This window comes from Cervus canadensis, chromosome 2 (genome assembly GCF_019320065.1).
Source record: "Cervus canadensis isolate Bull #8, Minnesota chromosome 2, ASM1932006v1, whole genome shotgun sequence".
Classification (NCBI taxonomy): Eukaryota; Metazoa; Chordata; class Mammalia; order Artiodactyla; family Cervidae; genus Cervus; species Cervus canadensis.
The window spans coordinates 97,697,536-97,724,878 of NC_057387.1; the positions used below are offsets into that span (position 1 = coordinate 97,697,536).

At 41.7% G+C, this 27,343-nt stretch overlaps 2 protein-coding genes across 2 annotated transcripts; both read left to right on the forward strand.

The window, feature by feature from the left end:
• The first annotated feature begins 9,616 nt into the window (after nt 1-9,616).
• On the forward strand, nt 9,617-10,555 carry LOC122437113 (olfactory receptor 2A12-like). Its single transcript, XM_043461652.1, has one exon. It carries the CDS (start codon nt 9,617-9,619, stop codon nt 10,553-10,555), a length of 939 nt encoding a protein of 312 aa, XP_043317587.1.
• Nucleotides 10,556-21,557: 11,002 nt separating this feature from the next.
• Nucleotides 21,558-22,535, forward strand: LOC122437110 (olfactory receptor 2A5-like). Its single transcript, XM_043461648.1, has one exon. The coding sequence runs from the start codon at nt 21,558-21,560 to the stop codon at nt 22,533-22,535; it is 978 nt and encodes a 325-aa protein (XP_043317583.1).
• Nucleotides 22,536-27,343: the final 4,808 nt, after the last annotated feature.

The following is a 27,343-nucleotide window of genomic DNA, read 5'->3' on the forward strand; positions in this document are numbered from 1 at the left end:
ATCTTAGTTTTCTGACTGTTGAGTTTTAATCCAGATTTTTCACTCTCCTCTTTCACTTTCATCAAGAGGCTCTTTAGTTCTTCTTCCCTTTCTGCCATAAGGGTGTTGTCATCTGATTATCTGAGGTTATTGATACTTCTCCCGGCAATCTTGATTCCAGCTTGTGCTTCATCCAGTCCAGCATTTCTCATGATGTACTCTGCATATAAGTAAGCAGAGTGACAATATACAGCCTTGACGTATTCCTTTCCCAACTTAAAACCAGTGTGTTGTTCCATGTCCAGTTTTAACTGTTGCTTCTTGACCTGCATACAAGTTTCTCAAGAGGCAGGTCAGGTGGTCTGGTATTCCCATCTCTTTCAGAATTTTCCACAGTTTGCTGTGATCCACACAGTCAAAGGCTTTGGCGTAGTCAATAAAGCAGAAATAGATGTTTTTCTGGAACTCTCTTGCTTTTTTGATGATCCAGCAGATGTTGGCAATTTGATCTCTGGTTCCTGTTCCTGTTCCTTTTCTAAATCCAGCTTGAACATCTGGAAGTTCACAGTTCATGTACTGTTGAAGCCTGGCTTGGAGAATTTTGAGCTTTACTTTGCTAGCATGCATTATGAGTGCAAATGTGTGGTGGTTTGAACATTCTTCGGCATTGCCTTGATTTTCTTAAGCTATGTTAATGAACTATGTATTTACCCTAGACTCTGTCTTCAAGTCAGTTCCACCTAAGACTCAGAACTGACTTGACAAACCAGTATGTTTTACTCCTGCAAATGTTCTCTTAAGCTATGTTAATGAGACTATGTATTTGCTTGAATAACTGCCTTTCTTCAAGATTCATGTCAATAGTTTTATGGCCCCAGACAACTCACCTTGTGTCAGTGTTATCTCAAAACGCATGTTGTGGGTGAGAGGCTTGGTGCCAGTCTCTGAGTTTTGAGACATTTCCTTTCTCTAATTAGTAGCCTGCTAGTAGCTATATAACATCAGCTAAAGACTAGCAGGGGGGCACTCTTTCTGCCCCCTTTTTGTGTCTATGTCGGAAGCTTTCTCTTTTATTCTTTAATAAAACATTACTACACAAAAACTCAGATTAAGCCTCGTCACTGGCCCAGATCCAATTCCTCCATTTTGGAGACCAAGAATCCCAGTGTTTTTCAAAGCTCAGCAACAACCTTTCACACATATTATCTCATTTAATCTTTCTAACAACCCTCTGTGATCTATAGTATATTCTTCCCATTAACAGATGAGGAAACTTAGAGAAGTTAGGTAACTTGCCCATCATCACTGAGTTAATAACGGGTAAAGCTGAGGACAAAATATAGCAGTCTGACCCCAAGGCTGATTTAACTATGCAATAATACCAACAAGCTTATGAAAAGATGTTAAATTCACCAGCAATGAGAGAACTCTGAATAAAACAGGAAATTATGTCACCACTGTCTAGATATGAGATAGAAACTTTAGAATGGTGGAGATAGATAATACTATCAAGTGTTGAGAATGAAAGTTTTAGACTCATATAACTACTTAGAGGAATAATTTAAGAATATCTAGTAAATTTGAAAGTTCTAAACTCTGCCACATTCACTATTACACATAAATCCTGGAAAAAATACTTACATAAGGAGAAATGTCTAAAACATTTGTGGCAGAATTGTTTAGATAATGAAAAACTGAAAATAAACAAATATTCAATAATAATTAGATAAATTAAATGTGATACATACATTAAATGCTTGTTAAAGAGAAATGGTTAGGCCTATATGTGTTCAGTAGGTAGATGTCAGAAACATGACTGTTGAGTTAAATATTTTCAGAGTGGTACTGATTTCTTGATATATTATCAAATTTTAAGTTCATACAAAAATAACTGTATGTGTTGCTTATGGATACAATTATATTTAAGGAAAAACTTAAAGACACACTAAATAGACATGGATATAATGATACTGGTAGATTCAGAGGAGTTGGAAATAATCAAAGCGCACTTCAACTATACCTGTGTTGGGGCCAATGTGAGGAAAGCAGGGGAGACTCCATCTTGAAGCCTGTCATCCATCTTAAAGACAGAATGTGAACTGGGCCTGAACCCTGTGCAAGAGTGAGGAAATCACTACTAGTGAAAACCAGGTCTCCTGGAGACTTCCCTCCCTACAAATGACAAACGGAGATTGTAACTGAGGTCAGGCTGCCCCTATTAGATTAACCATGGAGACATTTCCCCTTGATGTATAATCATTGTACCCCCCTCTTTTAACCTTAATTGCTTGTTCTCCTAGCACCTACTTGCTGTAAAACTCAATCATATACAACAAAGAAGTTGCTAACATGTAGCCAGTCATGTAGTGGGGGGTATAAAACTGGGCTTCTCAGAAACATTACGGTCTTTGTTGGGAACTGATTCCCTTTGGACCCCCTGGCTTAATAAACCGTACTCCGCTTTCTTGAGTGTCCTCCGAGGTGTGTTTTGCAACTCCGGATTCCACAACATCCGTAATTATTTAAACCTTTTTTAAAGAAAAAAAAAAAGACTCAAATTAATATGGCAAAATATTAAACATGTTTTTGCTATACTCTTTTCTATAAATTCTTTCTGCATATTTCTGACTCTGGCTCTCCCATTATATAAATATACATAGAGAGATGCAGATAGATAGATAAACATACATGTATTTTTCTTTCATGAAATATACAGTTTTATTTTCTGAGAGTAAAAGTGATGTTTAAAATGTAAAACCAGGAAAGAGTCATTTTTACAACCTGAGTCAGACCAGATTATTAGCCGCACTGTTTCACAGATGTGTTAAAAATAATTCTAGCTTATATTTTATAGCACCCAGTGCAAAAAGCAATGCTAAAATTACTTGTGAGTGCTTGTCAGACAGTAACGCCAGACTGTTCCTACGTAATCTGTCTACTCTTTATGTCATCTTCACCCCAATCTTTTAGACTGCAGAAAAGCATGTATGCATGTTGAACGTTTGACTATGATTATATTGAACTGATAAATAATTTTCCAGAGGTGAGGCAAGAACCCAGGAAAACCAATAAATCAATGGCCTTGAGCCATAAGGGCATCCTTGTTATAATAGAAATTCTTTGCCTTCAATACTCAACCAAGTCCATTAATGGTAGCAGTTGAAAATTTTTTAAACCAATGGGGAGGACTTCAATGTAAGAGTGGCCTCACCTTTTCTGGGTATCTCATAGATACAGGAAGGTTCAGATTGGTTGGAAATTATGTACTTTAATGATACCATATGAGCCCCATCAGATCTGTCCATGATTCTGGAAAACTCTGAAACATCCTGAGTCACAGACTGTGCCTCTCTGGCCAAGTACTTTCAGAAAGGCCCTCTTTACATCTTTGTTCCAGAGACTGTAGATGATGGGATTGAGGAAGGCAGAGATGACATTGTAGAGGAGGTCCAGCTTCCTGTCTCTCTCTGGGTCATACCAGGACCTAGGCCTCATGTACATGATCATGGCTGGCCCATAAAACATGGTGACCACAGTGATGTGGGAAGCACACATGGCATCTCCCCTGGGATGTACGGATGCTTAAGGTGGAGGCAAAGAGGCAAACACAGGAGGCCAGGATGAAGGAGAGTGGGATCAAAAGAGGGATGAAACCCCAAATAAAGTCCAACCAGTCATTGAGGGATGTGTCTGCACAAGCCAACTTCAGGTCTTTAAGCACTAGCTGCCTGGACCCCCTGCTTGGCGCCTACAATAAACACTGCACTTTCCTTTACTACAACCTGGTGTCAGGAGATTGGCTTTACTGCTCAAGTTAGCAGACCCAAGTTTAGTATGGCAATAGAATTTCTTCCTTAAAGTTCTGGTAGAATTCACAAGTAAATCCATCTAGGTCTAGAGTTTTCTCTGTGAAAAGATTTTACTCAACATTCAATTTAAAAAATAGATGTATGGCTATTTAGGTTTCTTATGTATTTTCAAATGAGCTTTGATAGTTAATACTTTTCGATGAATTTGTTCATTTTATCTAAGATATATATATTTTTCGGAATTAAGTTCTTCATACTATTCTCTTATTAATCTGTTAGCTTCCTTCATCCTCTGGTGTTTCCTCATATGCAAGCACTGAGCAGCCCTCATCTGAAGACTGGAGAGGGGCCTTCTGCAGACTCCTGGGCTTACTCTCCGTGAAGCTTTCCTCTTTAGTCCTCTGCTCTGAATTCTAGCCACCTTGACCTCTGTCTTAATCAATTCAAGCTGCTATAATAGACTACCACAGACTTGGTGGTTTAAATTACAAGCATTTATTTCTTGCAGTTCTGGAAGCTGCAAGTTGGAGATCAGGGTGAAATGCTTATCACATAATATTAAGTTTTTAAAAGGCAGAACACTTGATTCATGAGGATTTGCCTGCACAACCCAGGAAACCCAGCTAACAGCTGCTCAGATTTACAAGAATTCATTTTTTCACTTAAGAAGAAGACTTGAGGCAAATGGCATCATGTATTAGCTCACAGATGGATAATGTTGATGAGAGGACCCTTGTGCTTCTCTGAGCTCTTTCCTCAGGATCTCAAGACAGGTGCCCATTTCCACTTATGGCATCTCATTCATGGTGATAGAAAGGAGGTTTGAGGGAAGGGGTTTGTATCATAGTCACTCTATTCCATTTTTGTAGGAAAACAAACATTTCACTAACATTCCTCAGCTGAATTCCTCTGGAACCTTGCTGGAAAGGACCAAGTTATGTCACTGCCCTCACTCAGAGGAATTCTGGGAAAGGGGGAAATGGAACCAATGTCTGGGCTTGGTCCATGATGTATTCACTGCACCTAACAAGGGTTGTCAGCAAGAGGATGGTTCTCTCAGCAAAGAAGAAATGGATAGTCATTCAACTAGTGTCTGCCATGATAAAACGTATGTAAAGTGTGATGTCACTGAGGTGAGGAAAAAAATTCACTTTCATTTAAGGATAGGAAAAAATATGAGAAATATCCACAAGTCATAACTAAAATTTTCTTTGTCGTGTGGAAGGAACTAGAAGGTAATTATTTTCTCCTTTCTACCTTCCTGGGTCTGTGAATTTTCCTTGATGAACACAATCACTGTTGTAACTCAGAAACAAGGGAAGACTCTCTCAGGAGTTATCCTGGGTGTGAAGGAATCCAGACTGAGAATCAGAAATCTCGATTTCCCATTCAGCCTCCACCAATTTGCAGCTCAGGTAGAGTCTGGAGAAACAACTCAAGACCCTGAAAAGTCTGCAGTTCAGCTTGGGGGAAGAGGTGTTAGTAAAGCAGAGGGAAGGGCTGCAGGTGAGAGGCTTGGGTGGTCCTGACTCGTCATCCCCACTGCCCACCTCAAGCAGAGTGAGCTTGCGGCCCTTTACAATCAGGCAGGCCTAGACGGGGATCTCAGCCGTTTGCCCTTGGAGAGGGCTTTGCATGGCTCTGAACTTTAGTGTCCTCTTCTTGAACGTGGAAATGTGCTTCTTGTACAGAGTAGTTGGAGGACTAAACGGAATGATGCCTCTGAAGTGCTGGGCACACAGAAGGTGTTCAGTAAATGTTGGTTCCTTTCCTCTCCTAGCCCCAGGAGAACATGTGTCCGACAGAAGCCCCCAAAGAGCTTTCTGCCTTTAAAACTTGTGGCTCTTGAGTTTAGAGTGAGTTAGTCAACCACCTCCCACTGTACGTGTGACTCTGTCCTTCCTACCCGAGAGGCTGTGAGGCTCCCTGCCTCCGGTCTGACTTGTGTTGGATCATGACAGTGGGTTCAGTGCTGGTTAGGAGCAGAGCCTAGTGGTCTGACAAGAATCCCAGCTCCGCACAGCCTGCTTAGTGCTCCAAGTTTCCTTTTCTGTATCTGTAAAATGAGGGTAATAATGCTGCATGAATTTAGTGTACATCAAATGTCTTGCCCATAATCACTACTCAACACAAAGAAACCCAATGAGAAGTCTTGTTATGTTACAGGGAACACAGCTCCATTTCACAGAGAGGAAGCTAAATGACTTGGCCAGGTCACAGTGACCGGGTCTCTCTGACAACAAATCCCTGTGCATCGGATGTTTCCCCAGAGGTTGTTCCTGGGAGCCCTTAGCCACTGAGCAGAAGGGTGGGGCCATCCCTGTGATGCCAGCAGGAAGTCTGCTGGGGCTGCTGCCTGGCATTAGATGCAAGAGATGGGAGTCGGGATCAGCTTAAGCAGAAAGGGCGGGATCAGGGCATGAGAGCTTATCAAGGGGAAGAGGATGACCCAGACAGCCCCACTTACCCTCATAAGGAGAGGTGAGACAGGTAAGCCTATGGCATTGAAATGCAGACTGGGGACTCAGGAGAACAGAGGAGAGGTGGGAGAGTGCATGGGCAGACTCTGAGACAGAGGGGTGCTTTAGAGAGCACACCACTGGGGTCATAATGGACCAGTACTTAGCTTTAGCTCAGAATGAGAAAGTATTTTATGAAGGGTAGATTCAAGGCTACATAAGCTTCCTTGAGAGGTAATGAGCCTGCTGTCCTTGGAAGAATGTGAACAGGAGCTGGAACATCTTTTGCCAGGTAGGTTGCAGAGCAGATGTGTGCCCTGGTAGGGGCTGGATTCTCCAAGACTGCCTCCAGCCCCAAGGTCTGATGAATCTCTGAAGTTGCCCAGAACAGATCTGGGGTGTCACCAAGGACTCAGGGAGAGACCTGCAACACAGAACACAACAAAGCAAGATGCTCTGGACTGCTTGCTCTGGACCTGGGCCCGAAGTTATCCTGAGCTCAGCATCAGCCACTGTAGTCTCAGGCCCCTCCCAGACACAGACCTGAGAAGGACTGGGTGAGCCCTATTTGACTGGGAGGGGAAGACCAGGGCTGGGTCAGGGTCTTACTCTGAAGGTAGCATCTGTCTGCAGTGTGTGGGGAGGCTGAAAGTTTCTGGCATTTGTCTAGGTGTGCCCTGGCAAGAGTGGGTGGATGAAGGTAGCTGCTGCCCCAGGCTTCCTGCCAGAAGCTCCTGAGAGCCAACACTGCTCCCTGGGGGTAGGCTCCAAGGGCTCTCTGGCCCATGGATTCTGTTTCCAGTTTTCGACCTTTTTCAGTCTAGCGATACTGCCCAGTTCTTTTTCTTCTTCCCACACTGAGAGATTCAGAGCACTTGGTGCCAACTCTCCCAATCTTCCTCCTTCAACCACCTTATGCCCTGATTTCTCCTGGGCAACAATCTTCTCTGCATCTCTGAGGAACAGGAACGAAAAGTGTAGGGAGAGAAAGAATGTCTATATTCTTTCTTTCCTCTTTTTACCCTGGCTTCTCCACGTCTCCCTGTATGTAGATCATTCAATAAGTACTTACCAGGTCTTACCATCTGTCAGGCTTTGCATTAAGTAAGGAAGTTACTGTGGGGGAAAAGTAAAATTATGCACGGTGAAGTCAAACTGCTAATGGGTGATATGTCTGATCTGCAGAATTTCCAAGTTATCTTGGGCTTGCCTTAAGTTAAGACAGAACCCAAAGAGCTGGCCAGCTGGCATCCTGGAGTTCTGGGTCCTCATCTCTGTGACAAAACCCCCCTGTGACTTGGAATGCATCTCCTTTCTATGTCTCCTCCTTGTACCTGGCATAACCCCCTTGTGACTTGGAATGCATCTCCTTTCTATGTCTCCTCCTTGTACCTGGCATCTCAGGCCACTGTGATGTCGTTTCAGTCCTTGCAGCAGCTAGAGATCTCTTTAAAGTGTCTGATCGACCTTGGAGTCTGGTGAACAAAACTGAGCCTTGCTTTAAGGAGTGAAGCCAGGGTATTTGTCTACCTCTCTTAGTCTTTTCCCTGTAGGTAAGGGAGTCACCAAAAGATTGAAGGGGGAGCCCAGTCAGATTTTTGTTTTAGAACAGGTACTCTGAAGGCCAGGGCAGAGAAAATGGGCTGAAACCAGACTCTTAAACAGCAAACACATTCATTGACTATAAGGGAAAACTGAAAACTTAGAAATGGCAGCACCTTTGTCAACTCTTGGCCCCAAGGGTGAATATTCTCATATCTTTGGAATTCCTCTAAGGAAGAATGTGGCTTATAAGGTAGATATTTTTATTCCCATTTTACAGTTGAGGTAACTGAGACCTAGGAAGTAAACTAACAACCCAAGTTCACATAGTGAGTAAAGCCAGAGACAGGATTCAAATAAAACCCACTGTCTCTAAATCTTTCACCCTTTCCACACTCTTGTATGGTTTCTCTTCTTGTAGACCACATGCCCCAAATACATAATACTTTCTATGGAAACTGAGGCCAACCTGTGGGTACAAGGTGACCTACCAAGTCTCTATGGTGAAAGGGATTTAATAAGAATAATTACCTGTCAGCTACTGGATAATGTCTGTGAAGGTCTTAGAAAAAGGCATAGCATATGGGAGGTTCCAACTGCGTGCAATCCTTTAAACAAAGTCAAGAAACCATCCAGTGTAGTGAATGTAGACACAGGTTCTTGTGAAGACTCATTAGTGGTATCTGAAGGAAAACAAGCAGATTGGAGAACAAGTAGGATGAGTCCAATAAAATGGTGCCAGGAGAAGGAATAATACTGACAGCATCAAGATTGCTTCATTCCCTGAGTACTGACAGTACACATGACACCTCTTCAGTGATGCTGGCTCCTTCCTGTTCTCCATGAAGAAATGAAGGTTCAGGAAGGCTAAGTTGTGGAAGAGCTAAGAGTCAGTAAGAAGTTAAAGGATGGAATGAAATGCTGGCTTTTGTGGGGAGAAGAAGCAGAAGGTAAGCATCTAGGGGAGTGAAAATTGACTGTGAGCACCAAATATGGTGAAGTAGTTCTCAAGATGTTTGCTTGCATAGCTTGGACCTGAATCCTAGTCCCTGTATATGGAGAACCATCCAGAAATGCAATTTACATTTATTATGTATCTGTCGCATTAGGTCCTCTGTATGATGCTTTCATGCCAAAATACCATTCAATCTTTGCAGCAAATTTGTAACAAAGAGATAATTACTCTTATTTTGTACTCAAGGAAGTGGCCTCAAAGGGTTAGAGGGCAGGGTAAAGTGCTTACTCAAGGTCATTCACTTAATAAACCTTAAAACCGGGACTTAGCACTCAGTGTGCCTTCTAACACACCACGACTTGTGATGGAGTAGGTGTTGGCCAGAGAGCTGTCCTCACCGGGAGCAATCTGAGGGTATAATTAAAGTGGAAAAATAAACTGATGTCCTCAACAAGACCAAGTAGTTTTTCTCACTGTAATGTGCCAAATTGCATATCTGTATGACAATGTTTATCTGTAAACAGCTGGCTGCCTTACTAAGGAGAAGAGGCTGCTAAGAGGAGGTAGAGATCACCTAACCAGTGCTTTCACCTCACAGCTGAGTAAAGTGAGGCTGAGATGGGCAATTGCTGGTGGGTCAGAGGCAGAGCCAGGCTAGATGTGGAAGCCCTTCCCTCTTCATAAATTTCCTGAAAGTGGTGGCAGTGGACAAGGGGAGGTAAAATAACCTGTCATGGGGGATCATGATGTTTCATTATAACTGGACACTGACCACTACCCCAACCCCATCAGCAACCCTTATCCTGGTACATAGTTTAGCTAATCTTCTGTCTAAATTGGTGTCTTACTTTTTCATTCAGAAGTAGAACACAATGCAAGAGACTAATCAGTCTTGTGTGACTGAATTCATCCTCCTGGGTTTCTCCTTCAGCCCCAGAACCACTCCTCTCTTCTTCTCAGCCTTCCTGACCACCTACCTGTTGATCATTCTGGGCAATGGTTTAATCATCATCCTCATCTCCCTGGACTCGCACCTCCACACACCCATGTACTTCTTCATTGTCACCCTTTCCATGTTAGATCTGGGCTATACCACCACAACTATGCCCCAGATGTTGGCACATCTGGCAAGCCAGAAGAAGACTATCTCTTTTGCCAGCTGTGTGGCCCAAATGTACATTTTCTTGGTGTTAGGCATTACTGAGTCCTGGCTCTTTGCCATCATGTCTATAGACAGGTATGTGGCCATCTGCCACCCACTCAGGTACAAGGTCATCATGAGTCCACGGCTGTGTAGGGTAATGGTCTTGTTCTGTGGACTCTGGGGTGTCGTCTCTGCTCTTGTCTACACTGTTTTTGCCATGCGTCTGCCCTACTGTGGTCCCAACAAGATCAACCACTTCTTCTGTGAAGTCCCTGCTGTCTTGAAACTGGCTTGTGCAGACACCTCAGTCAACGACCAGGTAGACTTCATTCTTGGCTTTAATGTCATCCTGGTTCCACTTTCTCTCATCCTTGTCGTTTACATCAATATCTTCATTGCCATCTTAAGGATTCGTTCAGCCCAGGGGCGGCTGAAGGCCTTCTCCACCTGTGCCTCCCACATCACTGTGGTCACCATGTTCTGTGTGCCTGCCATGGTCATGTACATGAAGCCCAGCTCAGAGGCCTCCCCAGAAGAGGACAAGAAGCTGGCCCTGTTTTACAATGTCATCTCTGCCCTCCTCAACCCCATCATCTACAGCCTCCGGAACAAAGATGTGAAGAGGGCTTTCCTCAAGGTGATGGGCTGGGGCAGGGCCCCAGAATGAGGCTGTGAAAGAGGTGCTGGGGGGTCAGAGGAACAAGACTCATGATACACAGTCAATGCCTTAAACAGTCATTCATATGACCCACCAGCACCAGTACCTCCCCGTCCCCATGCCCAGCCTGGAATCTCAACTTTATTCAGCCGTTGGGGACAGACCTACCACGTAATTTCTTACAGGCATATCAATCTTTTATTTTCATCTTGTTCTAGTCTCGGTGGTTTACAAAAGAAGGGTATCTGAGCCATTAAAATCTTTGATTGAAACAGAGGAATGAGCATTGGGGAATGGCTTGTAGCTGAATCTTGAGAAAGGTACAATACCCTCCGGAAACTGCACTCATGGTATTAGGTCAGTTGGAGAGAAGGGCAAGGACACAGACATTGCAGGATTCCTGGCCAAGGGAGGAGACAGGGTGAATGAGGCCATATACAATCTGGCCCCCATGGCCTTCCCAGACTCATCTCAGGTCACTCTGCTCCTCTTTCTCTCACTCCAAGTAAGCTGGATTTCTATCTTTGCCTTGAATGTGTCATGCTCTTTCCCATTCATTTCAGGGTTTCTACGTAGGCTATGCCTTCACTTCTCACCCTTAACCTCACCCCATTATGCCATTGATGTCCTATTCATCTGTCAGGTCTTGGATTAAACTGCAGCTGCTCAAAGAAGCCTTTCCTTGAGCTCCCAGAGTGGGTTAACCTTCCAAAGCACGCTGTACCTCTTATAATAACAAAGGCACATGGTTCTGAGTTCTCTATTAGACAGCAAGTTCCACAAGGCAGGGATCATGATTATCTAGTTGAGTGCTGTATCCCTAGAATCTAGCCCATGCTGCTTACCTACTGGCCTTCAATGGATATTTTATGAGTGAAGGCGTAACAGTCCACCCAGTCAGAGAGGGAAGATGAAGTCAGTGAGTGGAAGAGTTGATGGATTTGGACTAGTAAAATGTAAGAAACACTGGCAGATAGAAAAAGTATGTGTGCAACTCAGTCATGTCAGACTCTTTGTGACCCCATAGACTATAGCCTGCCAGGCTCCTCTGTACGTAGAATTCTCCAGATAAGAATGTCGAGGAGATAAAAAGGATTACATCTTGTTCAGCTATCATCACATGGAAGAAATGTTTTGCTTTTGTTATTAATAAAGATGAATTGAATCATTTTCATCATCAAACTAGCAAAGTTTATGAAAATGATGATGCCCAATGCTGGGCAGTGTGCAGTAAGACTTACACTCATGTTTGTTACTGAAAAGAACATTATTGGCTTTACCTTTTCAGAGCAGTGCCTTCCACAGAGTAGGCACTCAATATATCTGTTAAATAAGGAATTATGTCTGTACTTATTAAACACTTTTGTGCCAATAAAGTTTTAAGAATTTTATATATATTCATTTACTTAATAAGAATATCATATGGAAAGCATATAATAATCTGTATCATGAACCTTCACAATGTTATAATCGGGTCCAGAAATTTCACTTCTAGGACTTTGTCCTAATGTTAGAGTCCCAGCTTGCTGACTGAGAAGATGGCAGACTGATGTCTCAAAAGAACCATATCATCTATCAGGGTCTGGATACCAGGTTCTTTTGTAGATCAGAGATGGGGGGAGGTGAGGAAACAATATAAAAAGACTGTTTAATCTTGCAAATATCACCCAGAATGGCAAGTCTTAGGTAGGGAATGTGTTAATTTCTTCCTTCCTGCCATCTACACAAGTACAGAGTTCTGAACAAAGGCACTTTAGTTTAATAGTCAGGCAGAGGGGCAAGTCCCTTGGACTGCAAGGAGATCCAACCAGTCCATCCTAAAGGAAATCAGTCCTGAATATTCATTGGAAGGACAGATGCTGAAGCTGAAACTCCAATACTTTGACCACCTGATATGAAGAACTGACTCATTGGAAAAGATCCTGATGTTGGGAAAGATTGAAAGCAGGAGGAGAAGGGGATGACAGAGGATGAGATGGTTGGATGGCATCACCAACTCAATGGACATGAGTTTGAGTAAGCTCTGGGAGTTGGTGATGGACAGGGAAGCCTGGCATGCTGCAGTCCATGGGGTCGCAAAGAGTCAGACACGACTGAGTGACTGAACTGAGTGAGAGGGGCAAGATTCTGAGGCAGGCCATTATGTATGATTATAATAACGAAAGCAATGAAAAGCAAGTCAAAGTGACAGTTCCAACAGGGAGTCAGAACTGGCTTTTCCTGGCAACACTAAGAACAAAGTCAGAAACATGGACAAAGTTTTCTGTTCAAATATGTTCATCAAAGAACTATTGGAGGACTTCCCTGGTGTTCCAGTGGTTAAGAATCTGCCTTCTAGTGCAGGGGACGTGGGTTTGATCCCTGGTCAGGGAACTAAGATCCCACATGTGCATGCTAAGTCACTTCAGTTGTGTCAGACTCTTTGTGACCCCATGGACTCTAGCCCACCAGGCTCTTCTGTCTATAGGATTCTCCAGGCAAGAATACTGAAGTGGGTTGCTGTGCCCTCCTCTAGGGAATCTTCCTGACCCAGGGATGGAACCCCAGCCTCTTATGTCTCCTGCAATGGCAGGGAGGTTCTTTACCACTAGCGCCACCTGGGAAGCTCAAGATCCCACATGCTGTGGGGCAAAAGAGCATGCGGGCCTCAACTAGAGAGAAATCGTGCTCCACAATGAAAGGTCCCACATGTCATAATGAAAATCCTGCATACCACAACTAAGACTCAAAGAAGTAAAAAATAAAATAAATAGTAGAGTAAATATTAAAAAAGAATGATTGGAAACAGCTGCAAATATCATATGTCAACTTTATGAAATATTTTGCAGCTAATATTATTTATCATATTTAAAGCATTAGTCAATTACAGTGAAAAGTATGATATAATGTTAGGTGGAAAAATTCAAAATGTAAAATTGTATGTATAAAGTTAATCCAATTTTTATAAAATATGCATACATTCATATTTAAAAGCCTGAAAAGATATATATTAACATGTTAACATTGGCTCTTTCTGGGTAGTAAGATAACAATTGATTTTTATTTTTGGTCATATTTTTCTCTACTTTCTAAAATTTCTACATTCAGCACAGATTGTCTTTATAGCAGAAAGAAATAAAGATGACTTGAAAAATATCTGTTATCAGAGAAAAGAAAGTGAGCCATGATGTTGGCATCATTTATTCATTCATCAAATATTAATTGATGCTTACTGGCATCTCATGTCAGGCATAATGCTAGGTTCTGTGGATGCAGGCATAAATAATGCAAGTCCCAGTCTAGTCGGGGAGAGACACATACTAAGACAAGGATGCTATAAGATGCTGCTGGAAACATTCAAAGCTCTGAAAGAGTGGCAAGGGGGTGGTCCAGGCTCTAAAGACAGAGTTGAAGTTCTGCTGGGTCTTCAAACGGTGAGTAGAAGTTTGATAATTGGATTAAAGGGCAGGGAGCAGAGGTTGAAGTGTTCTGGAAAGGGAAATGGGATGCTGAAAGCCTAGAGACATGGAGGTTTTGGAGAATGGGCAGAGTGGCTGGAATGCTGTCCCAGACAGAGGAGAGTAGATGTGACAGATAGGGCCTGGCACATTGTGTTGAAGAAATTAGATTTTTTTCTCTAGACAAGCATTTTTCAAGGACCTTACTTGAAACTCTGGTCCTATGAAACATTTTGTGATGAAAAGATTTCTTGCCCAAATAGGCTTAGAAACATTGTTCTATTCATGCTTCATGCAATAGTAAAGAGTCTTGAGAATTCTGAGACTGTCTTTAGAGCCTGGACCACCTGCTTGCCACTCTTTCAGTTTTGAATGTGTTCCCAGCAGGACCTTATAGCACCCTTGTCTAAGTATGTGTCTCTCCCCCACTAGACTGGGACTTGCATTATTTATGCCTGCATCCACAGAACCTAGAATTAGGTCTGACATGCAATGATAGTAAGCATCAATTAATGTTTGATGAATGAATAAATAGGAAGCAAATAGGTAAATGAGCAATTAAAAACAAGGAAAATATAACACTGACTCTATTTAACATAATATTTATCAAGGTTGGATCATAAAACCCTTGCTTTCTGCAACATTTATTAGTTAAAGAAACTTTGTTGTTGTTTAGTGGCTCAGTCGTATCTGACTCTTTATGACCCCATGGACTGCAGCACGCCAGGCTTCCCTATCCTTCACTATCTCCCAGAGTTTGCTCAGATTCATGTCCATTGAGCCAATGATGCCATCCAACCATCTCACCCTCTACCATCACCTTCTCCTCCTGCCTTCAATCTTTCTCAGCATCAGGGTCTTTTCCAATGAGTCAGTACTTTGCATCAGGTGGCCAAAGGATTGGAGCTTCAGTATCAGCCCTTCCAATGAATATTCAGGGTTGATTTCCTTTAGGATTGACTGGTTTGATCTTGCTGTCCAAGGGACTCTCAAGAGTCTTCTCCAACACCACAGTTCAATGTATATGCAGAGTACATTGTGCAAAATGCCAGGCTGGATGCATCACAAGCTGGAATCAAGATTGCCGGGAGAAATATCAACAACCTCAGATTTGCAGATGATACCACTCTAATGGTAGAAAGTGAAGAGGAACTAAAGAACCTCTTGATGAGGGTGAAAGAGGAGAGTGAAAAAGTTGACTTAAAACTAAATATTAAAAAAACTAAGATCATGGCATCCAGTCCCATCACTTCATGCCGGATAAATGGGGGAAAATACCAGCAGAGCAGCTAAAACTTGGGTCCTGGTATTAACTGCCTAGCTGTACTCATCTAGCATGCCCCCACCTGGAGGCCTGAGTAAAGGGACAAAACTTCACACCGCTTCTGTAGTTCTGCTGCTGCTGCTAAGTCACATTAGTCGTGTCCGACTCTGTGCGACCCCATTGACGGCAGCCCACCAGGCTCCCGTCCCTGGGATTCTCCAGGCAAGAATACTGGAGTGGGTTGCCATTTCCTTCTCCAGTGCATGAAAGTGAAAATTGAACATGAAGTCGCGCAGTCGTGTCCGACTCTTCGCAACCCATGGACTGCAGCCCACCAGGCTCCTCCATCCATTGGATTTTCCAGGCAAGAGTACTGGAGTGGGGTGCCATTGCCTTCTCCTTTCTGTAGCTCTAGTTCCCCCCAAATCTTAGGATTCCTTTGGGGGCACATTCAGCCCTTCTTTCTCTATTCAGATGACTCCCTCCTTACTGAACAATCCCCTGAGGAATGGTATCCCTTAGGATTGGAAGGCTCCTGAGGTGACATCAGGATCTATTTGGCTGCACCCTTAGGGACTCTTTGATCCCCAATACCCATGGGCCTCATTAATACACCAACTATGTATTTCCCAGGGAGCTGCTGAGATGTGGCAACTTCTGGAGAGTAGCTAAAACAGGATTCTCTTATACCCAAGGCAGTTGTGGCACATGGGTGTGGAGGAAGGGTGTGTATTGGACTTGGGATAAGGTGAGGGTGAAAAGACAGGTAAGGGCATGAAAGACAAAACCAGAATCCTGGGACAGGTTCTCCCACCATATCGCTGTCAGCAATAGTCCTGACAGAGCATCACCTGTAGATGGTGCAGAAGCAGCAGAGCCCAGTGAAGAGTGGCCTTTGGAGAAAGACCTGGGTTGTGCCCTTTAATACTGTTCAATATCAGAAAAGCTACCCTGCTTCCCAATTTCCTTTTTTCTAAAGATTCATAATTTTTTAGAAAGACTTGTTGTGGGTTAAAATAGTAATAATAATAATAGCTACTCACTTTAGAGCAATACTCTGCAGGCTTAGTGTTAAGCAACTTTACATGTGCTGTTTCAATTAATCATTAAGACAATCCTTTGAGATTAGTGCTATCATTACCACAGGTTTCTAGAAGAAGATGTAGACACACACAGTTTAGGTAACACTCCCAAGGTCACTCTACTAATTAGCAATGGAGTCAGCACTCAAACCCAAGTCTGATTCTAGTGCCGTATGTGCTGTGTTCAGTTACTCAGTCATGTCTGACTCTTTCGGACCTCACGGACTATAGCACCATACTCTTAATGATTTTCTTATCCTGGATGTAAACTAATTGGCCCACAATGAGCACTTAACGAAAATGGTTTTATCTCTGCTTCATCCCCTACCTAATGACATGTCTAGTTGCACAGACTAAGGCTGGAAGAGAAGCACATTTGAGGAAGATAATACAAGGACTGCCTGTGTGTTCTTGATTTCATTTTTCCTGTTTCCCTTTTAATGTTATTTCAGTTACCAACTTGCCAAGAAGAGGATTTTAGTTATTCTGGGCATGGATAACCCAGGTAGACGTCACCGAAAAAGAAGACCTGGGTAGTAATTTTGAAAGAGAAAGTGATGGGAAACCATTGGACTGGGAGTCCATTCTTGCATAAACTCACTCTTATGCCATTGACATAACTTCACAAAGGCATTAATCTGACATTTGTTAGCAATGACCCATATATTGTGCTAAGAATTGGAGATAGAAAGGTAAGATATGGTTTTTCATCTTCAAGGAATTCCACAAACTGGTGTGTATATGGGTGTGGGGAATAATAAAAGCACATTAAAGGTGTATCAGAGCCCAGAGGAAGAAGAAGTTATGAGGAGACTCACAGAATACTTCCATGAATAGGATTTTTACCAAGAGATGAAAGCAGGGGAGGACATTTCAACTGGAGGGTGATTTAACATTAGCAGTAATAATAACTGACACTTATTGCTATAGTTTACATACACTTAAAATATTATTTAATCTTCACAAAAACCTTCAAGTTATATGCTATTCTCCCATTTTTGCAGATGATGAAATGGGATTTGAGATTAATGACTTTCTCTGGGTTGTGCTGTTGGTAAGTGGCAGAGTGGGACTCAAACCAAATTTGACCCCAGAGCCCTACTGTCTCCTTGGTTCATACTGCCTCATGGAAAATAGATTTGTGAAAGGATCTGGACTATTTGGAGGGTCATGAATGAGCTGGTTTGCCTTCAGCTGGAGTCAGCAAACCGTTCTTGTAAAGGACCAGATCGTAAATATTTTAAGTTCTGTGGGATATATATGACCTCTATTGCAGTTTCTCAACTCTTGTTGTAAGGCAAAGCAGCCACAGACATAAATGAATATTTTTTCAACCATATCAAAAAGCAAAAACCATTCCATTCCTAGATAGCAAGTCATATAAAGCACACAAGATGAATCAAAATACAGGAAATAAAGCTAGAATGCCAGGTAGGTAAGAATCAAGTTCCAAAGAGTTTTGAAAACCAAGCTAAGGAATTTAGGCATTAGCTCATAGATAGTGAGAGTTTTTTTTAAGGGTTTGTAAACAGAGGAATATCATGATCATCTCTGCCTTTTTTGAAAGTCATTCTGGCAGTGTGTAGATTGGGTTGGATGGAAAGAAGACTAGAACAGGAAAGATCAGGGAAGATACTCCTCTTCTCCTTCAGCGAAAATATTCTTCTGAAATGTTTCTCTTCTCCACTCTGTCTTGGATGTTGTATAGTCCTCCTGTGATTTAAATATAGTTGCTACTTAACAACTTTTAAAATTGTCTATATTTTCCCAATTTGATTCTTAGAACATTCTCTCAAAGACACAAGAATAAAGAACTTTAAACAAGAAAGCATAACAAAGATTTAATGCAGGGTTTATAATAGTGTTCTCCCTTCAGCTTGAAGTCTGCTATTTTTCCTAAGCTTTCTTTTCTTCTTTCTGGATAGAGACTAGGTGGGACCTTCTCAGGAGCAGGAGAGTAACCCCTCCTAGGTATCAATCATAGCTCCCAAAGGAGTTCCATATCTGCACAAATAAGACAGTAGGAACTTTAAATTATCTTTTGAAATTTTATATTACAGTTGATAAATACTGTATTCTCACTTTCTTTCAGACTTCCTTGGTTCTCATTATTAACATATGATTTTGTTTTGACTCTAGACTCTGTTATGAGGTTGGGTACATAGTGAGAAGTCACCCCTAAAATGATAGATTCTCTGAATCTTGGTGTCATTGAGCTTTAGAATCTTAGGATGTTTATGACAAAGCTTAATTTTAATGTAATACATCATAATCTCACATCCAAAGCAGTGATACTACACCTGAGTGACATGGCCTTATAGCTTATGCTTGAAAACAAAAAATGAAGATACTACTCATTATTGAGTAGTATTAATCACCACAAGTTTCTTGCTTTTTTTTTTTTTGGTAACTGAGCTTAAAATTTTCCTTTTTACAACTTTTGCCAAAATAGTTCTAATTTTCTTCCCTTCAGGAATATACAGTACACATTTCTACCTTTTTATGCATGACAACTATCAAAATATTTAGTGAGATCTCTTAAGTTCCTCATAAGTCTCCCAGCTAAGCTTTCTCAGTCTCTTCCATTCTTTCATAAATAACAAGGTTTCATGGATTCCTTACTGATAAGCTCTTTTCTCCGTATAGAGAAGCTCCAGTTTGTGTTTTTTCCTTCTAAATTGCAGGTTCAAGAGTTAAAAACAGTGCTCTGGGTGGCCCTTGGGTTTTTTGCTTAACTCTGATAAATATCAGTTTCCTTAGTTGTAAAATGCAGCTAATAGTAGGTATTGACTTTGTGGGATGACCATGGATAATGTATGTAAATGGTCTGGACCAGTCCGAGTTCAGAAATCTGTTGTTTAGTCGCTAAGTCATGTCTGACTCTTTTGCAGCCCTTTAGACTGTAGCCCTCCAAGCTCTTCTGTCCATGTGATTTCCCAGGCAAGAATATTGGAATGGGTTGCCATTTCCTTCTGCAGGGGATTTTCCCAACCCAGGGATCAAACCTGTGTCTCCTTTGTCTCTTGCATTGCAGCTGGATTCTTTACCGCTGAGCCACCAGGAAAGAAATCTCTTGATAGCTATGTAAATCCAAAGGAAAGCCTCAGAATGTGGTCAACTCCATTGCTAGCTCACTAGGAAGCAAAGTTCAGCAACAAGGATAGCTCCCCTAAGTACAAATAGCACCAACTGATGCCCTTAGTGGGTCAGCTTGGACTCAGCCCTTTCATTTATCCAACATTTAAAATGCCTATATGCTAGGCACTGCTCTAGAATCTGATAATATTCAATAAATCAAGAAGATAAAAATTCATGAATTCTTGTGAGGGAAATTGATGATTTCAAAAAATCATTTTATACATTAGAAGTTGCTAACTATTATGAAGATAGATAAAACAGAAAATGTATGGTGTATGGGATATTTCAGATTCAAACAGGATGATCAGGAAAGATTCAAGTCTTCCCTGCAAAGATGACAACTGAGTAAATTCTTAAATGAGAGAAGAGCATGAACCATATCCACTAACTCTTATACTACTGCAAACAGCCTCTAATGTGAGTATTAATATCATTTTTCTCATTTATCCAAGCCTGAGTCCTGTCCACGGCTTTATGTAGTGTTATTTTAACACAAATTGTGAGCTGTCAGCCAGCCTTGTCATGCCAGTGCAATGCTCTAAATGTTGAAATTCCGATCCAAAGTTTTGAGATTCTCTATGAAAAACACTTGATAATTTGCAATGTTTTGCAAAATGAACTTTCTGCTCTCTAAAAGTGTTGATACACAGGTCAGCTTTCTCTCACAGTGTTACCTGAAGTGGGTCTATTTTGTGTTTGTGTGTTCTTAGTCACTCAGTTATGTCCAACTCTTTGTGACCGCATGGACTATAGCCCATCAAGCTCCTCTGTCTATGGGATTTTCTAGGCAAGAATACTGGAGTGGATAGCCTTTCCCTTCCCCAGGAGATCTTCCTAACCAAGGAATCAAACCCAGGTCTGCTACATTTGCAAGAGGACACTTTACTGTCTGAGCCATCAGGGAAACCTGCTAAACCCTGCATGAAATTGGTGTGAGGGACACATTCGAGACTTGGACTTTGAGTCCTGGCTCCATCATTTACTCTGCCCAACCTTGGACAGGTGATTTTATGAAAAGGAAGTAGTGATATTGACCTCAGTGGGTTGTGGTAATAATCAAATGAGATTACATTTATTAAAACATTTTCATGGAATGCCATTTCAAAAAAGACTGTTTCCTTCTTTGGTGTCTGGAAAAGGTATGTATCCAGCAGTTATGGTTCTGTTGCAAAAGGACTAAGAAAAAAGGACTGGTCAGCATTGTGTTCTGCTGTCTAGGCCTGCCAAGGTGAGATGGAGGATTGAGTTCAAATCACACTGAAGATCCATTCCCACCCAATGCTCAACTCTCTCCTGTGAGCAACATGGCTGTGGAGGAGTCCTTACTAGTTTTCAAGAAAAGCTTCGAGACACACAGGCACCTAATTTCCAGGTAAATAAGCTTCATTTTCTTGAGAAATTCCAGGAGCACAGACATGTTCTCTAGGTTTCAATTCTTGAATCTCTGGCTGTCTTTATACATCAATTTATCTTTATAGTTGTAACCACTGCAGGTAATGCTGGAATGGTGGGAGTGAGGGAAATAAAGTTCTATAGGAAAGATTTCTTTTCCCAAAAAAGCTTCCTTGAAACTCCCCCTTTTTCTGAAAATTTATGGTATGTGGGTTTTCAAAGGTACAGCATCAGAGAGGAAGGCAAAGGCAAGAAGCAAGGGTTTTTGTTTGTTTCACATTTACACTGTCCTTGGTAGCACCTGCTTGTCTTGACATTTGAAAGAATGACTTTAGGATCTATAGAGTGCTCTACAACTTTCTGGTTTACCGTAAAACATTTTATATTTCCCTAGCCTCCTTCCTTTGATGTATGGGATGGGTATGTGTGTGTGTTCTTCAAAATAAGATTTATGCCATGTACGTTTTTTCCATAGGGCCCTTGGAACTTTATTAAAGCTAATTAGACAGATCAATATTATTTCTATAATCCCCACCAAGTGCCTATAGCAAAGTGAAGCCAATTTAGATAGAATGTTCCCTGGCATGGAGGAGGATATCTTGGTTTGATTGCTTGCTTAGTTCTGAGATGTCTTCAGTCCCTGCAGCTGTGGATCTTACATGGCATTCTCTCACTGAGACTACAAGGTATGTAGGAATATGTCCTTTTCTTTCCCCAGAAGGAAGGCCACCCATAGCCAAAGTTGGAAAAATCAAAGCTCTGTAACCGAGTTTATCCTCCTGGGCTTCTCCAGAAATCCCAGAACCAACTGGATCCTTTTCTTTCTTTTCCTCTTCCTTTACTTATTTACAGTCCTGGGCAATGGTCTCATTGTTACTTTGATCAGAGCAGATGCACGGCTCCACACCCCCATGTACTTCTTCCTCAGCATCCTCTCTCTACTGGATCTCAGCTATGCTACCACCACAGTGCCCCAGATGTTGATCCATCTAGTAAGCAAGAGTAAAACTATCTCTTATGTTGGGTGTGTGGTCCAGATGTATGTTTTCCTAACCTTGGGCATCACTGAGACCTGGATTTTTGCAGCTATGGCCTATGACAGATATGTTGCCATATGCCACCCACTCCATTATGGGGTCAAGATGAGCCAAACCCTGTGTGTACTCCTGGCAGTCAGCTCTGCCCTTTGTGGTCTCACCTGTGCCCTTGTCTACACAGTCTTTGCAATGAATCTGCCCTACTGTGGCCCCAATGAGATCAACCACTTCTTTTGTGAAATTCCTGCTGTCTTGAAGTTGGCTTGTGCAGATACATCCCTCAATGACGAAGTGGACTTTATCTTGGGCTTTATCTTGCTCCTGATTCCTTTGTCCCTCATTCTGGCCTCATATGTTCGCATCTTCATTGCTATTCTAAAGATTCGCTCCACCCAGGGCCGAATCAAGGCCTTCTCCACCTGTGCCTCACACATCACTGTGGTCACCATGTTTTGTATTCCATGTATGGTCATGTACATGAGGCCTGGCTCTGAAGCCTCCCCAGAGGATGACAAGAAGTTGGCTCTATTCTACAACGTCATTTCTGCCTTCCTCAACCCCATCATCTACAGCCTCCGGAACAAGGATGTAAAGAGGGCTTTCTTCAAGTTAGTTGGAGTGAGTGAGGACACTCAGTAGGCCACGGATGAGGGCTGTCTGCTGTGCCTCCGGTCTCTGTCTATGACATCCACACTTTCACTGAAATCACTGGACTGAAGAAGGAGCCTAGGATAGGGAAGATATCTAGAAAAAAATACTTTTGCATTTAAATAGGCTACTAGAAACAGTAGGAAAGAAAGAATTGTGTTCAGGGATGAAATACATCATTGACTTTCTGTGATTTTGAAAACGTCCACTCATTTCCCTGAGATTTAGTTTTTATATCTGTACAATGTGTTCCAGAATATTCTTTGGGCCTAAATAATAACTACCTTTATTGATCACATTCCACATGACAAACATTGTCTAAGTACTTTATATGTACTTTATTGTAATTCTTATAACAACTCCAGAGGTATGTGTTATGATCTTCTTCATAAAATTTAAAACAAACAAACAAAAAACTGAGGCACAAGATTAAACAAGTTGCAAAGGCCACCCAGCTGGAAAGTAACACAATTGAGATTTGATCCCAGGTTGTATAGTTCCAGAGCCCAGGTTCTTCTCTGTTATATTATGCCACATCTCAAGGAGTTAGGAGAGCTTTTTGAGGCTCAGCTGAGATAGTGGATAGGATACCACTGAGGAAAATTCAAAATATTGAGGATTATGATTCTAAGTCACAGCTATAGGGTCAGATCCATCAAGTCAGAGCTCTATTGGCTACTTTAGATCTTCCTCACAAGTGTTTCATAGCCTAAGCAAGTAGCATCTTGCAATGGAATAGTAACTTCTCAATAAATGTTTGTTGAGTGATTTCCTAGCCCTTCTCCATCCCTGGTCTGTCCACCTCCACACTTCTTCTTTTAGCTCTTCTTCACTTTCATGGATTCCTCTCTTATTTCCATTGTACCTACCCCACCATGGCTTTCAGCAATCCAGACCTTTATTTACAAAAAGAGTATGTTGGTTTCCATAACTGACTTACCCTTAAATTTCCTCTGCCACCTTAGAGAAGAGGGGGAAGGGCCCCAAACTTTAGCCTTGACATAATTTGATCTTGGAAAAACCACCTAATCTCTCTGGAGCTCAGGCCCCTATCCATAAGTTGGAGTCTGATATGGGGATAATGATCATATCAGACTCTGACTATACCATAATATTACTCTTAGGTTCAAGTAGAAATAGGCCTTAGAACTTAAATAATTGTATAAATTATCATTCAATAGTCATTGCCTTCAAAGCCAGATACCTTAGAAAATAGTCATTACTTTATTAACAGTAGCTTGTATTTGTCAACTAAAATGTTAATATCAGGCTTATTGTGAGGTCAGAATATATGAGTTAGATACTAATGATGGTAACTGAAAGCATATAAGGGCTTCCCTGGTAGTTCAGATAGTAAAGAATCTGCCTGAAATGCAGGAGACCTGGGTTTGATCCCTGGGTCTGGAAGATCCTCTGGAGAAGGGACTGGCACCCCACTCCAGTATTCTTGCCTAGAGAATTCCATGGACAGAGGATCCTGGTGGGCTATAGTGCATGGGGTCACAAAGAGTCAGACACAACTGCACAACTAACACTTTCTCTTTCACAGAGTCCTACCTTCAACACACACACACACATCAAGATTAGTGGAATGCAATCACATCAGTTTTCATTCCAATCCCAAAGAAGGGCAGTGCCAAAGAATGTTCAAACAACTGCACTCATCTCACACGCTAGTAAAGTAATGCTCAAAATTCTCCAAGTCAGGCTTCAAGAGTACCTGAACCGTGAAATTCCAGATGTTCAAGCTGGATTTAGAAAAGGCAGAAGAACCAGAGATCAAATTGCCAACATCTGTTGGATCATCAAAAAACAAGGGAATTCCAGAAAAATATCTTTTCTGCTTTATTAGGGGCTTCCCTGGTGGCTCAAATGGTAAAGCATCTGCCTGCAATTGGGGAGACCCGGGTTCCATCCTTGGGTCGGGAAGATCCTCTGGAGAAAGAAATGGCAACCCACTCCAGTACTCTTGCCTGGAAAATTCCATGGACGGAGGAACCTGACAGGCTACAGTCCATGGGGTTGCAAAGAGTCGGACACAACTGAGTGAATTCACTTTCTTTCTTTCTTTCTGATTTATTGATTACACCAAAGTCTTTGACTGTGTGGATCACAACAAACTGTGGAAAATTCTTCAAGAGATGGGAACACCAGACCACCTTAGCTGCCTCCTGAGAAATCTATATGCAGGTCAAGAATCAACAGTTAGAACTGGACGTGGAAAAACAGACTGGTTCCAAATAGGGAAAGGAGTATGTCAGGGCTGTATATTGTCACCCTGCTTATTTAACTTATATGCAGAGTACATCATGTGAAATGCTAGGCTGGATGAAGCACAAGCTGGAATCAAGATTGCCAGGAGAAATATCAATAACCTCAGATATGCAGATGACACCACCTTTATGGCAGAGTGAAGAGGAACTAAAAAGCCTCTTGATGAAAGTGAAAGAGGAGAGTGAAAAAGCTGGCTTGAAACTCAACATTCAAAAAACTAAGATCATGGCATCTGGTCCCATCACTTCATGGCAAATAGATGGGGAAACAATGGAAACAGTGAGAGACTTTATTTTGGGGGAGCTCCAAAATCACTGCAGATGGTAACTGCAGCCATGAAATTAAAAGATGCTTGCTCCTTGAAAGAAAAGCTATGACCAACCTAGACAGCATATTAAAAAGCAAAGACATTATGTTGCCAACCAAGGTCCATAGAGTCAAAGCTATGGCTTTTCCAGTAGTCATGTATGGATGTGAGAGTTGGACCATAAAGAAAGCTGAGCACCAAAGAATTGATGCTTTTGAACTGTGGTATTGGAGAAGACTCTTGAGAGTCCCTTGGACTGCAAGGAGATCAAACCAGTCAATTCTAAAGGAAATTAGTCCTGAATATTCATTGGAAGGACTGAAGCTCCAATACTTTGGCCACCTGATGCAAAGAACTGACTAATTGGAAAAGACCCTGATGCTGAGAAAGATTGAAGGCAGGAGGAGAAGGGAATGACAGGAGATGAGATGGTTGGATGGCATCACTGACTTGATGGACAGGAGTTTGAGCAAGCACCGGGAGTTGGTGATAGACAGGGAAGCCTGGCGTGCTGCAGTCCATGGGGTGGCAAAGAGTTGGACATGATTGAGCGACTGAACTGAACTAAACTGAATCGTATCAGCTGCCACAGTAACCAGGAACTAAACTTGTGCTGTCAAAGTAAATTTAAATTTATCTCCTCTGGGGTAAAATAAATATTAATTGCTTTGTAAAAAGCAATACAAGATAAATCTTGTAAATTGGCTACTCTCTACAAGTCTAATAGGATTCAATTATCAAAATATTCTAATTGCACTTAGTTGCTTAGAAACAAGTTTTATTTGTAAACCAAGGATTATCTGGATGTTGAGAAAACACTAAAGAGTACTAAATGCTAAGAGTGCATTTTGCTTATTAGCAACTTTCCCCAGGAGATAAATTTAAGGGAGTTGACAGCCTAGAGAGCTCTTAGCAATCCCCAAGCATTAAGGGAACATAGGCCCTAAGAGTGATATGGATGGATTGTGAGAAGGGAAGAGCCTACTCCAGTCCCAGGGTTTCTGCCTGAAGGCCGTAGCCTCTAAGAAGAGAAGTCCGGAGGAAAGAGGAGCCTTGATTTTCCTGAGGAAAAAAAAAATGAAATTGTCAGCAAGACATTCTGATTGTGTTTCCCGAGGGCTTATTAAGAATTGTTCTGGGGCCATTAGAAAGGATATGCGAGAGGACGTCCCCAGCAGTCCAGGCGTTAGGACGCCATGCTTCTAAAGCACAGGGTGCAGATATGATCCCTGGTTGGGGAATTAAGATCCCACATGCTGAACGGCATGGCCAGTAAATAAATAAATGAAAAGGAAGGGCATTTGAGGATTATCTGCTGACACCATTGGACCTTATTTTTCAGAGCTCTCAGGGCAGTAGAAAGCCACAGCAGGCCCTCCTAATTTCCCCACCTCCCAACATGATCCCTTACTCTGGCCAGTCCTGTCTCCCCAAGTCTTTGCATAGGCTACTCCACCTGGAGTGTCCTCCTCACTCTTGTCTACTATCCCCTTACTTGTTCATTAAGGCCTCGTATGGGTCTCTTCTCAGGAAGCTTTCTAACTACTTTCATCTAGGATGAAAGATTTTTTTCTACTCCCCAAACTCAGTGCCACCAACTAAGCTCTCAACTTTGGCCTCAGAAACACATAGAGATCTTAAAGGGTCTAACTCTCATCTCATCCCTGAATCCCTTTGACAACAAGAACTACTAACGCATCATTCAGATATATTTGCATAAAGCTATTTCAAATGTTTATGACCACAAATGTCCGTTTCCCACATTGATGATTTGAAAAAGAATATCTCAGTGAACTGGAAATAGAAGTAAATTTCCTTATTCTAACCAAAAAAAAAAAAAAAATCTGTATTAAAACCTCCAACTAACATCACAAAATGATGAAAGATTAAATGTTTTCCCTCCTAAAATCAGTACCAAAATAAGGATGCTGGCTCTCAACAATCCTATTCAAAATAGCACTGTAAACTTTAGCCAGTACAATAAGGCTAGGAAAGAGAATACAGGAAAGGAAGAAGTAAAATTGCATCTATTTTCAAATAACCTAATTGTCTATGTAAAAAATCAAGGATTCTACATTAAAACTCCTATAAGTAATTAGTTTAGTAATGTTACAGGGTTCAGGATGAACACATAAAAATCAATTTTACTCCTATATACTAACAATGAACAACTGAAAACTAGAATTAAATACATAATATTATTTATGATGGGCTTCCC

Bases quoted from the DNA above. Each gene is read 5' to 3' on its own strand.
- LOC122437113 (XM_043461652.1), top strand. From the start codon at position 9,617: ATGCAAGAGACTAATCAGTCTTGTGTGACTGAATTCATCCTCCTGGGT.
- LOC122437110 (XM_043461648.1), top strand. From the start codon at position 21,558: ATGTCCTTTTCTTTCCCCAGAAGGAAGGCCACCCATAGCCAAAGTTGG.